Genomic DNA, 13,667 nt, shown 5'->3' with positions numbered 1-13,667 from the left:
TAACTGAGCAGCATATTGGAGCTGTGGGATCACAGAAAGATGATGGGATATGTTGGTAACAAACTGCCACACTACGATTATTGTAGCTAAAATATGACAGTAAATGGGAAGATCACAATATTCACTGAACCTCACTGAACAATGGTAAAATTACCTTTCACGTTTGTCAATCAATTAGGAAAGAGACCTAGGTTACAGAACAGAAATAACTTTCTACCTCCTAATAACTCCTCTGTCTCCTCTGCCAAGTTCCCTAATCAAAAATTAGTATTAGTAATTTATTACTAATAAATTAATTTTAGATTTTTATTTTATATCAATAAAAAACAGTTGCAGCTTCAGTGTTTCAGATAACAGATTTAAAGGCCTAGTCTAAACCTTTGAATCCACCCACTCCACTGAGCTGATTAATATGGAAATTAATTGCAATTCAGTCTGATATCAGGTTAATGAAACCTTTTGTTCAACAAGATACAGAACCTCTGAATTATGAGATTTTTGTCTTAATGTCCTTTGCCTAAATCCAAGACAGAATGCAAGATATTTTGCTAAATTATGTGCAATTATTATTTGAATCAAACAATATTTGATTAAAGACTAAATAAACAAGGCTATGATATAGTATGATAATACAGCCCTTCTAGAGGACCATGCTGTTTGATATTCCCACCCCTGAGCAGTGACCAGTAAATGCAAGAGGCCCAGTTAAATTTACAGTCACTTTATCTACCTTTCCACAGAGCAAAGTTATATTGCTACAATAAAAACACCCAGCATTTTTAATAACCCCGTAACATAATTTTAAACTATAGAGACTGTCTTTTCAAAAACAAGTTTGGAGGGCCGAGTGTTTTTGAAAACCCTGCCACAATCCCTGGATCTTCAAGCATTTTGGGCCTGAATATTTTACTGCATTACAGGTAGCGAAGTAGAAAGCTCCATTAACAAGCTCATAGACAATACAGGCCTGATGTGATGCTGTCATTTATTACTTTGAAGCTTATAAAATATGGAAAATGATGGGAAAATCAGGGTCTGATGGACCACATTTGCATCATGAACAGTAAAATGAAGCTCGGTTGAAGCAACATAGCACAGTACACAGCCTTCACCACTAGATGTCAGTCAAATATAGTCAGTGTGCTAACTGAGCAGTGAAGGCTTGCAAGAGAACAGGTTAAGGATTAATACACTGAGATTATGCCTTAATTGATTATGCCTAATTTATTGCAGCAAACATGGTTTGGACTATTCAGGCAACCACTATGACCACATTTTCCATTTTTGACATATATTTATTTTTGTCCACAGATGAACATTTAAAACAATCCCTTCTGTTTGTCCTACTTTTTGAAAAAGATAACCTGGGCCCTCTGTGGATATAAATGGCTCGTTCTAAGGTGACAAAAACACAACGATTCATATTTGAAAGTCCAATAAATACCCCTAAATCTTACACACTGGACCTTCAACTTGTGCTGTTATTAGGAAAGAGGATTCTTTGTCTTGTGTGATTAAATTAATTTTACCTCTAGCTAAACACTACTTCAATACAGAGCTGGGCTACACTATCAATATTATATCAATATTGTGATATAAGATTTTTGAGTTCATTATATTGTGATATGGTATAAGTGTTGTCTTGCATGTAATTTTCTGAACTTACCAGACTGCTGTAGCTGGTTTATTATTTACACTTTCGTTCTATCAACATTACTTATAATTATTTATCAAAAATTTAAAAACTTTGACTAACTACTATGTTGAGAAATATATCCAGGTATTTGGTTTGAAAATATTGTGATATTTAATTTTGCCCATATCACCCATATGAGATAATTAACTATCCCATAATTTTCGGTATGCTAGTTTAGAGAAAATGTATATATTTTAATATATATCGCAGCAATGTGGTTATGTATTGATATTAATTTCATCATCTGATACAAGTACTTCCACCTCCCTGGCATTGTGTCATGGTGTAAACTTAAAATTATTAATAGCGTTAAATATGTCATAAATAAAGTTCCGAGTCACGTTAGCTAAATAAATCATTAAATAAATAAACAAATAACGTTTAGCAGTGGGACCTGACCCCACCAAAATGGCTGCTCCATCAAGCACTTTCTCTTTTAAAGTCTAATATATTCCTGTTAATGTGCACTTCAGGTTATAGTGCGTGACGAAGCTCCACGTTTATGTAACGAAGCTTGAAAAACACCAAAAACTGCGTTATTGCTAACATTAGCCTGTCAACGGAAAAGCTAACGTCAGGCTGACAAATGCGTTCAACACAGAGGGGCTAAATAAGAGCACTCACCAGAGACCGGAGTACAAACCGGTCACCCCGGCGGTTAAAGAGGTTACTGAAGTACTTGGTCATGAAGTTAAAGACCAGAACACCTCTTGAAATGCTGCAGCGCAGCAAAACGTCACTTGACACATGTGCACTTCCTCGTTACGCCGCGTTCGGGGACGCATCGGAAATTCCGCTTTTACACGTTACCATTAACAGACAGTTATCCGATCTGCCCAGAAAACATTGGGAAGCTACCTTTAAGAAATGAATTACGTTCGTTGCGTTTTTAATATGTTATAATGTATAAATATCGATCACAGAGGGAAATGAATACTGTTTCTGCTCGGTTTCGAACCGGAGACCGTTATGCGAACGTGATAGCCACTAAACTACAGAAACTGCGTAATTGTGTGATGTTCAGGAACATACAGGAAACTGAAACTTCGAAGTGTTTAAACGTACAGTGTAACACGGGGTCATTCTGAGCACAAACGAGGACAAAAAATGGTTAAATAAGGAGGAGACGTGAAAAACACTGGCATACTTTGCATGTTAAAGTGTGCAGTAAGCAGGTCATTATTATGAAATAAATCCTGATGATGCACTGTGGTTTTATTTCACAGAAGTGACCTGCTCACTGTACATTATCCTGCTTGTTACATGGGTGTATACCAAAGAAATCACAACATGCAATGATTTTATTGTTTCTCCGGTCTATGATCAGACCCGTGTCCATAGCAACGGTCTGTTCTTCATAATAATGGTCTGTTAAACAGATATAACAGACCTTAGTATTATAGTAGTAAGACACTTTAATACACATGTTCAGGTGTACTATATGCAATCGTCAGACAGTGTGTAGAGAGCATAAAGCCCCAATATGTTGAGTAAATGAAAAAAATGAGTGCACTGATTAAAAACATCACTGATGCAGCAGAGAAACCTTGTGGGGTGTTATTACATTGAAATCAATGTAAATAAAATCAGCGTCTGTGTATCCATGCTCCTGTAGTTAAAACCATGTTTTTGGAGCATTTGAATGTGAGCTGGTTTGATATTAACTTTCCAGTTTTCACAAGGAGTGTGCTGTGTCTAGACAGAGACTCTGGACAGTTTGAATGGTTTTGTAAACAGTTTGGACAGTTGACATTTGGATGAAATACATTTAGTGAAATAATGTAGTGTACTGTGCTGCCTTTCACTTTCCTCACCCACATTTATCCTGCTGGTCAGGCACTGAACCACTGACGAGCTCGCTTCTCAAATCTTTAGGCCACTTTAGGCTTCAACACTGTGACCACTGCAGATGCACTACTGATGCTGGCGAATGGACCAAAGGAAATCCCAGATGATGCGATGAATATTCCTGAGAGGAGCATCACAAACATTGGCACATCTGGGGGAAGACCCTGCTACTAGACCCTATGCCCATGGCATAGATTCAACAAGTTGCTGGTCCATATTGACAGCATCACACAGTTGCTGCAGATTTGTCGGCTACACATCCATGATGCGAATCTCCCTTTCCGCCACATCCCAAAGGTGCTCTATTAGATTGAGATCTGGTGACTGTGGAGGCCATTGAGAGTACAGTGAACTCACTGCCATCAGTTTGAGATGACTGGAGTTTCATGTTTTCACCAAATTCTGACCCTACCATCTTAATGTTGCAGCAGAAATCGAGACCCATCAGACCTGGCAACATTACCACAAGATTACCGTACTCTTAAAGAACTGAAAACAGAAGGGTTGTTTTTTGGTTGAACAAACACTTTATTACAATTTCCCAAAATACTATGTCCTATCAGACATGAAAATTGTTTTTAAAAAATACTGTTAAAATTAATTTATGAAATAAAATGACCAGCTAAGAGTGAGCAGGATAATTTGGATGAACTGGCTTTTATGATTTTCTAGTTAAAGAGTGACACCAAACGATCTGTACACTGAATGTGCCGTTAACTGGATTTACTGGATTTTAAATCTCATCCCAGACACATGGTGGAGTGTGTACCGTCTTAAGCACACTCTCTTTCTTTTATTTCCCAAGTTAGGATTTTCGTAAATTTCCTAAAATGTTGTTTTGCTTGCCAAGGTGAGAGAAGTAGTGTTGGTTGCTAGGTAACAGACATAAAAAAAGTGATGCTGGATTGAGTGTTTATTATTTCCTAACCTAAAACAGTAATATCAAATTAGGAAAACCCCTTTAGCTCTTCCTATCTTAACTAAGGACTTAAGATAGGAAGTTTCTGTAATTCAACCACAGTAGAAGATGCAAATAGCCTACATCTTAGTCTTTCCATGTACTTTACTAATGAAAATATTTTTGCTGGAATTAGATTTTGATTTTGCACAAAACCACTAAATGTATGAAGGAAAAGTCACAAATGTTTTTCCCTTCGGAGTCACCAGGAGGGCCTGTCCGTTCTTTGTCTCATCTGTCACCAGCTCGAGGATAGACTCCGCTACGTCAGATGTACTGAAATAAAAAGACAAAATAACTTCAACGATTATGCAGGTACATGTTATCATACATGACCAGGATAATGTACTTCCATTGTTTTTTTTGTTTTGTTTTTTTTTATTAATTTGCGAGGGACAGACTCACGTTATTATCCCGAGCTGGTCTACTAATTGTTGGGTTGCACCAGCCAGGTTGGAATATTGTCCCAATTTGGTTGGAATGGCGGAGAAGAGGTCAGTTTTGACAAAACCTGGACAAAGTGCGTTAAACCGTATACCGTAGCCTAAGGCTGCAGAGGCACTCTGATAAAAGACACACACAAAAATGCAATTAAGCTTCAACTGTTGAGAGGCACGATGTATAATACAAGCACTAAAAGGCTGCATCTGTCTGTCTCAATCCTGGATTATAACCAACAGTACCAAACAGTTTGTCCCGTGCCAACACAGCACAATTAAGCCAGCTTGTGTTCCAGAACAGGTCAGATCATGTCTTTTAAAGTCATTCAGAGTCAGTTAGAAACCAGCCAGTAAGTCAGAAATGCTTTTTCTCCACATAAAAAACAATTTAATTCATACATGGTTTCAATATTTGATATATGGCAATGCATTGCTGCACAACCAATAGCAAAGACTCTCGCCTTGGCAGGCAATGGTCACCCATTGTGTGTTTGTTTGACAGGCCTTTATATGGAAATAACAGACCTTAGAATGCTGTAATTGACCAATCAGAATAAAGTATTATATCAACAAAGCTGTGTAATAAAATTTTATAACCTATTGTTACAACACAATGTTCTTAATGTATTATCATTTTATATCAACATAAATAAATAATATATTAAATTTCTTCTTACAACATGATAAGTTAATATGTCATAATAAGGTGAAAAAAATATTTTTTTCAGGTTCTACCATGATACTAATCTATTTCCCCTTTTCTGGAGTGGAAGTGACACACTGCTGTACTGCTGCAAATTCTTGTACACAGATGTTTCCTTCATCTTTCTGGACTTCATCGTAAGAAAACGGTCCTTACCGCCATGGCTCGAGTGAAGCCGATCACTCCGTGTTTGCTGGCTGTGTAGACAGGACAGCTCGGCAGTGGACCAAGACCTAAGGTGTAGGATGTGGAATAAATTTGTCACATTTGAGTTGTCAAAATCCTGACTTAACAGGGATACACAAACTTCCTGTTCACCACTTCCTATTCTGGTGGCATTTGTTGCATTTCCGTTCAGTGAGACTGTGAGATAGGCCTTAAAATCTTACTGTTGGTTTGTGGAAGGGGTGGCGGATTGTAAGCACTTTCCTTCTATGATTTATTACAGTAAATATATTATAGATTTCTCTTTTAAGACACCTACAAAACCATTTTTAAACCTATTTGTAAATCTTAAACACAGAAGAGGAAACAATTTAGGTCAGACTTAGAAAATTATTATTTTTTCTCTCACTGGCCTCTCAGGGCTTCTGCAGAACGCTGTTGTCTTTTGTTGGTAAATAAACAAACACATCGTGGGCTTTACCTGCCATGGATGCTGTGTTGATGATAACCCCTCCTTGACCTCCATTCAACTTGCTCATGTGCTCCACAGCCAGGTAGGCCACCCTGATAGCCCCCAACTACAACACAGAACAGTTAAGAGTCGACAGCAGAGATCTCTTTTTCTGCTGCAGGCCAAGAATCAAATGTTGTGACATTAAACAGGGGAAGCAGAATGTCAAAACTGACAAATTTAACTGTTGCCAGATCATTTCTTCACACTCTGCGGAAAAGAGTGAAATGTAAATCATTGCGGTGGGGCAATAATTCATGAAAAGCTGCAGATATAACATGTGGTGGTGTGATTTCTCTTGTGGGAGTGGGACATAATCTCATGCAGATGTACAATGCAGGTTTTGTTGCTTCTTACGAGGTTTATGGAGACCGTTTTCTCCCACAGATTCTCATTCAGGATGCCAGCATTGTTGCACAGAATGTCGATTGCGCCGAATTTTTCTGTGGTTTTCTGAAAGGCAGCTTGAGAGGAGAAAAAAACAGACAGGACAGCCAAGTTGACCACTTCCTATTTAAATATACGGCTATTGCTAAACCTTTGTTAAAATGTCATCATTTACTGTTCAGCTGCAACAATTTGTCAGTTAATCAATTACTCGATGGCTAGACATTCAATCTGCAGCAGTTTTTACAATCCATAAATTTTATAGACCAAATAATTAATGGAGGTTATAAACAGTAGGTTTATTGATGAAATGAAATGAGAATGATTGCATAAGACTGTTAGCCTTTTCCTCCAGGATTTGTGATCAATTAATATCAGTTCAGTTCAAGTCATTGAAGGCTAATAGTTAATATCTTTCACAATAATTGACTACATGTTTTCATCAAAAGTTTTTTGTCATATGCATTACAAGTGTAGTCAGCAAAAAGCTTGTGCTTTGGCAGCGTTCTGCTGATACACAGGATGCCGTGTAACATGAAACATACAATAAAATAAATAAATGTACAAAACAATCTCATCATATATGTCTCTGGCTGACATCACGCTCAGTTTTAAAGAAATAATTGAAGACATCATTTGAAACTAAAAGACTGAAAGCATCCATTTGTGCCAACCATGTCATGCAGGCGTATCGCTCAAGAGTTAGGCTAAATTTTGGTGACTCAAAGATTGGCGTGACCATTTTCACAGGGGTCCCTTGACTTCTCACCTCAAGATATCTGAAAATGGGTTCTATGGGTACCCAAGAGTCTCCCCTTCACAGACATGCCCGCTTTTATGCACATCCCCTGTAGTTTGGGGTAAAAACCATGCAGCTTTGTGCATGCAGTAGAAATGTGTATTTTCACCTGTTTTGGAATGGTACGTTCAAGTATTTCTGCATACTGGGGTCCCTAAACAGCACTAGAATATCATAAATCAGTTATGACTAGAAAGCGGAGACTCTTTTGGATTTAATGAGCCTAATGGTGAGTGGTTCTTCCTGTTAACCATCTCAGAAAAAAATATTTATTAACACTTTAACTATGATAAATCTAACTGAACATGGCGTTCGATTGGCTTAATTCAAGACGCACTGTACTGACCAAAAAAAAAAAAAACAGATTTGTTAAAGTAAATAATTTACAGTCCAGCTGTTTTCTTCCTTTCTTTGTTTGTGATAGTTCATGTGTGTGTGTTTTACCTTTGATTTGCTCCTCTGATTCAACATTACAGCTCAGGAACAGAGTTCTCTCCCGTCCGTACTGTTTTTCGAGGGTTTCCATTAAAACCTTTCCTGCAGTTTCATTCACATCCAGCACGGCTACCTGTACAGCAGACGGACAATCAGACATACACTCAGTTGCCAGTTTTTTAGGTACAACAGCCTTTATGAAGTTCAGATTTTCTTTTTTTAAACTGTGTCACAGAGCTGCTGATACACTTCATTTATTACTTTTTTCTTTTGTCTCTTTATCTGTGCTTTTTTTTTTTTTTACCTTGTGCTGTTGCAAGACCTTAATTCACCGTCTGAAGATCAACAAAGGCTTATCTTATCTTATATTTAAACAAATAGTTTGTCTTTTTTTTAAGTGGGGTTATATGAGGTACTTATCCATAGTCAGTCTATTACCTACAATAGATGGAGGTCAGCATGTTCCAAGATAAGCAATGAACTGCTGTGGACAGGGTCAGCAGTAAAACGGGCCCATCTAAAAAAATCAATATTGCTTTAACTTTATGATATATTGAGAATATTTTCATCACTTTACCTTGGTGTCAGACAGCCTTATTCGACAGGACACTAATTTTACCTTTCAGAAAATGGGAGTCGCCGGTCTACTGCTGCCTTCGTATGAAGGGCTCGTACGAACACGCCACGTCAGATTAAACAAACGCTCGTAACTTCAGAAAACCGTGTAAATTATCCACCTGTGCGTATTTGAGTGCACGTGCATGAGACTTGTACTTACTGGAGGGTCGTACTGTCACTGAGATAAAGAGGAAATGTCTCGAAGTGGAAATGACTTAAGGAAAAAAAACACTCGCCACAGTAAGGGGCAATCAATGACTGCAGCAGGAGGAGAGGGTTAAGAGGAGGACAGAATAAGTTAGGATGTTCGTCTGGACAGAGACTTCATAAACCTGCTTGTGCAGATATACAGCCAATACACCTGACAGCAGGTAATAATAGATCATTGAATGAAGGATGAGAGGCTTTATTTGTAAATTTACAATTATATTATAATTTGAAACATAGTCAAAAAGGATAATGTTGACATAATTATGAAGTGTAATTTATTTTTTCAAACTCAAAATGTCTTCAAACTAATGAAATATACAGTCATTATTGAAAAACTTGGGTTTGTATACCGGCAGACTGACTGCATGACTCTACAACAGGTCAGAACCACTTGAAAACTGTGTTCGTATCTGAAAGAAAACTCAAAATATGAGAAAATTGATGAATGCCACAAGTTCTCTTAAATCGCTCGTAGATGCCACTTCAGAACAAATCTGTTCGTAAAAACGGTTCTTGCATGAGGCCCAGTGTTTTCTTCAGTGGAGTCTGGTTGGTTTGGAGAGAGCAGCATGTGGTTTATATAATGGCTGTCTGACAGCAAAGTAAAGCAGTAAAAATATTCAAAATATAAAGCACACTTAAACTAATAATGATGTTTTCAGATGCCTAAAATATGTCTTGCTGTTGCCCCTGTTCACTGCAGTACACTTGCTTAGCTTCCTACACCAGTACTCCTGCTGCTGCTTCTCCAAACTGGGGGGCGTCTACTGTAGGTAATACACTCACTGTGTATAAGTACCTCATACTGCCCCACTTCTGAACCATGCCTTCAAATATAAGATAAGATAAGATAAGATAAGCTTTTATCGATCGGCAGAGGGTGAATTCAGGACAGGAATAAGCACACGTACCTCATATAAACCCACTTAAAAAAAAAACATATAATCTACACGTATTCATATAAATGGGGTGGGCAAAATATTAGAAAAACCTCACAACACTTTTAGAAAACACACTTAAGTCAGTACTATTCATATACTCAAAGAAAGAGCTGAGAGCACCTCCAGCACAATGGGCAAGAGCAGGGAAAAGATTCGCATACCAGACCGGATACAACGAGCAGGCTGCCTTTCGCCTTCTGTTTTTTTAATCAGGGAGTGCTGACAGTTGGGCGGCATACAAAAAAACCCTCACGACAAAAGGAAATTTTGCTCCTTACCCTCGTAGAGCAAATTCTTTAAGTACGTACCCCACCAAAGTGTTACTATAATCGCAAGAGATAAATTACAAAAGAATGGGGACAAAATCTGTGCAGCAGAGGTTGAGAACATGTCCAAACATTTAATCTGTGATAGGGGTCACACCAAAAACTCAATTCCCATTATGCAATACAACTCATTACACGCCCCTCTGCTTCAAAAACGCAAATTCGACTGTGTTTGAAGCTCAAATTAACATGGTTACTTTTTCATAATACTTACATGTGCATGTTGTTGTGTATCGTTTATTTTTTATAAAGTACTACTTCTTGTGAAAAGTAAACTAAACCTCAGTTGTACAATTGGATGAGTGTCCCTTAAGTGACCAAAACCCGTGAAGTGAAATATAAGGTTTCAAAATTACCATAGAGATTCTGGACAGAAATATTTATTAATATTTCTGTTACCTTTGACTGTTTTTTTTTTTTTAATTATGACATTTTGTGTTTTTTCCTGCAATTATTGCCTTATTTTTTGAATTTTACAATATGGTACATCTTATTTAGTGACATCAAAGCATAGCAGAGGTTGTGCTAATTTGGGAGGATACAAAACACTTGGTGACACAATAAAAAATGGCTTCACAACTTGCAAAAACCAAAAAAAAAGACCAACGATGGTATGTCCCAACAGTGGCCTATAGGGGACTCCAGCAGTGCTCTACAACTAGTTTCCATTCAGCCTGAAATAAATAGATTGATTCAACGTTCCTTTAGTTTTGTTGGAGCGACAGTAATATTTTTTGTTTGTTTTGTTTCTTGTTTAATTAATATAGAGATGAAGTTTTGTTATTTGTACAAGGGGTGGAGCACTAGGGCAGAAAAAAAATGCAGGTAATATAGGTAAGAGGCAGGTGATGAGCAGCAGGCGTGTGAACAGGGCAAGCAAACAGTTTTTTGACTGTGTGTGGCAGCAGGGAAAAATGGGCAACATGTTGGAACTGAAACTGAACTGAATGTATACTTACCTGTGATGGACAGTGAACCTGTTAAACGGAAACCTGCCTGAGAGTAATAATGGACGTATAATGATTTACCTGTGTGAAAGTGAGCACTTGTGGAAACAAATCGGTCACAACACTCAAAGAAATCAGCGAATTAGACATTGGTTTATTGTTGTTGTTGCCAAGAATATGCAAGTTCTCCCCATTCGCCCCCCAGTGGCTTTAAATGTAATGTTCTTTTTTTTTTACGTTTTTTTTTTTGTTGTTGTTATTGAAAGACTCTACAGTCTAAATCAGCTCATTTAAATATTTTCTACAAGTGATTTTCTGTATCTGTCATGAATACGACACACTGCTGAACCTAGAGTAGCAAAAAAAAAAAACTTAATTTAAAAAAATCTTGAAACAAGCTGATTTAAAGTTTTTTTAAAAATATAATAATTCAGATTTAAAGTACCAGGACCAAAATGACTCGATATGAGAGAGGGTCTCTTCACTTAACAATGCTGAGTTTTAGAATTCGAAAAATAAGATAAATTTTAAAAAAAAAAAAAGAAAGAAAGAAAGAAAGAAAGAAAAGGAAAAGAAAAAAAACACTACACTTGACTAGGTCAAATAAATGTAGGCTAGTGGAGTAAAAATTTGGTGACGTGGGTTTATTAATCAGCAAACATGAAAATACAAGGTGCAAGGTTCATTTATTTATAATTTTACAACACTGGGTTTTATAACGACATCATAGATGTAGGCATTTGCAAAAGATTGGAGGAGCTCCAATGTTAATTTAAGTACTGTGGTAAACTCGTTATGCGTTATCTAAACCTTCTCTGCCACTGTCTGCCATATGTTTAACTGTATGTTGCAATGATTCGTAATGAACCAGTAGCAGAATATCACACATGAATAACTAAGAGAAAGTTTACCTTGGCCCCGTTCTGCAGGAGCATCTCCGCCATTGCTTTTCCTATCCCCATCGCTCCTCCGGTCACTACCGCGGTTTTATTAGTTAACGCCATTTCTGCCGCTCCGTTCAGTCAGAGTACAGGAGGCCGCGAGAAAAAGATGCCCGCAAGAAATAAAGAAGTGGTGAAACTGAACAAGTCGGTGCGTTTTTATACATGACACCGCCCATCAGGAGGCGGACATACCGAGCGAGTCTGAACAGGCGGAAAACGGGGGACGTACCGTTTACTTGGAAGTGTAACATAATTTAGGCTTAACTTTTTTTTATAGGAAGTCAAAAGAAAGTTTCTACAGTTTTAAAATTTAAGAATAAAAGTAGTTTGATGTGTTTTGAATTGAATAGGAAATGTTTCTCATTGATTAAACTGTGTACTGAGTGCATAGTTGGTTGTGAAATCATCTCTAAACAAAACCAGACCTTTTGTGTTGATGACTAACATGCACGTATTTGTTTATCTGTAATTTCGCGTAAATACTAATCAATACATGTCAGTCCGCAGTTTGAACCGAAAGGGCTGTTTCAAATGTGAGTTCAACTCACACCGATCAAAGCACCAAACGATATGACACAAATTTCCATTTAAAAACTTTTCGATTTAATACATTTTTCCTTAACATGACATGTTGGTGTCTGCTGTGTGTTGACCGAGTACATTTTGTTCTTAACTGAGACACTCTTTCCAAAATGTATAGTGGCGTAATTGCAGGCTTTTGCAGTGGCGGACTCAAGGTGTCCGAGGGTCGGGGGCACCAGCTGTATGCAGCAGGGCACCAAAGTGCACCACAGTTGTTTTATTATGTGACTTAAAGTATAACAACTACATTACCTCTGCAGTAGTAATGCATATAATGGTTATACCAATAATGATTAAATAAATAATAACTATTTAAAGGCACAAAAAACAACAGATAATGAAAAATTACACAAGTAGTTAATCTGGAATTAAGGTACATTCCAAGATATTTATGTTGTCATTTTCAAAAAGTCATAAATTTTTAAATAGTATTATCCCATCTAGACATGCAGCTAATAGTTTTTGAGAATTGGCATTTGTGTATGAAATTCTCAAAATAATGAAATTATTACTCCCAAACTTTGTTTTCTCTATCTTTCTCAAATGAAGACATTTGGAGAACAAATTTAATATTTTCATACATTAGGATTGGAATACTTTGCTTATTATAAATTATCCAATACTAAAAAGCATCCCAAAAGGTCCTAGTTAATACATAGAGAAAATAAGTTGTTCAGTGGTTACAATGCATGAGCTACAGAAAAGTACAAACAGTTACATTTAAAACCTTCTAAAATCTGATTGATGTAATAAGTCATTACATGTATAAATCTTGTTCATTCAGACTTCTTTAGCCTCATGTGGGATTAGAAAAAAAGAGATAATTGGTTCGAATTTTAACTATAAAATTACTGGTTTCCTCTGAACAGTGATAACTGTGAACCGTGATTAAATTTTTTGAAAAACCTTGAAAAGCCCTTTTTTATGCCTCTTGATATCTCAAGAAAGCCATGAGGGAATGTCTTCAAAGTTGACATAAATGTCCACCTGGACTCGAGGATTTACTGATTTGATTTTGGTAGTTAAAGGTCAAAGGTCACTGTAACTTCATGTTCATCCTGCTCTCATGAAAATGATATGTCTGGAGTTCCTGGTGGACATTTCTTAAAATTTGGTACGAGTGTCCACTTGGACTCAATGGTGAACTGATTAGATTT

General features: G+C 37.1%; 1 protein-coding gene across 1 annotated transcript; it reads right to left on the bottom strand.

Moving 5' to 3' along the window:
- Positions 1–4,442: 4,442 nt before the first annotated feature.
- LOC146319361 (15-hydroxyprostaglandin dehydrogenase [NAD(+)]) lies at positions 4,443–12,060 on the bottom strand. The gene is made up of 7 exons (XM_084729965.1): positions 11,896–12,060; positions 7,952–8,075; positions 6,679–6,785; positions 6,292–6,388; positions 5,802–5,878; positions 4,908–5,065; positions 4,443–4,778 (listed from the first exon to the last, which is right to left on the bottom strand). The coding sequence occupies exons 1-7, from the start codon at positions 11,986–11,988 to the stop codon at positions 4,661–4,663; spliced, it is 774 nt and encodes a 257-aa protein (XP_084586091.1). The 5' UTR covers positions 11,989–12,060; the 3' UTR covers positions 4,443–4,660.
- Between the last annotated feature and the right edge of the window lie 1,607 nt (positions 12,061–13,667).

Source organism: Lutjanus erythropterus, chromosome 11 (assembly GCF_056507025.1).
Source record: "Lutjanus erythropterus isolate fLutEry1 chromosome 11, fLutEry1.hap2, whole genome shotgun sequence".
Taxonomy (NCBI): domain Eukaryota; kingdom Metazoa; phylum Chordata; class Actinopteri; order Lutjaniformes; family Lutjanidae; genus Lutjanus; species Lutjanus erythropterus.
This window is presented reverse-complemented; position numbering and strand designations above follow the sequence as displayed.

Excerpts from the sequence above, each read along its gene's own strand:
- LOC146319361 (XM_084729965.1), bottom strand. The coding sequence starts at position 11,988 with ATGGCGTTAACTAATAAAACCGCGGTAGTGACCGGAGGAGCGATGGGG. Across the intron at positions 8,076-11,895 it reads TCCTGCAGAACGGGGCCAAG|GTAGCCGTGCTGGATGTGAA; the intron begins GTAAACTTTCTC and ends TCTGCTGTACAG. Across the intron at positions 6,786-7,951 it reads ATCAGAGGAGCAAATCAAAG|CTGCCTTTCAGAAAACCACA; the intron begins GTAAAACACACA and ends TCTCCTCTCAAG.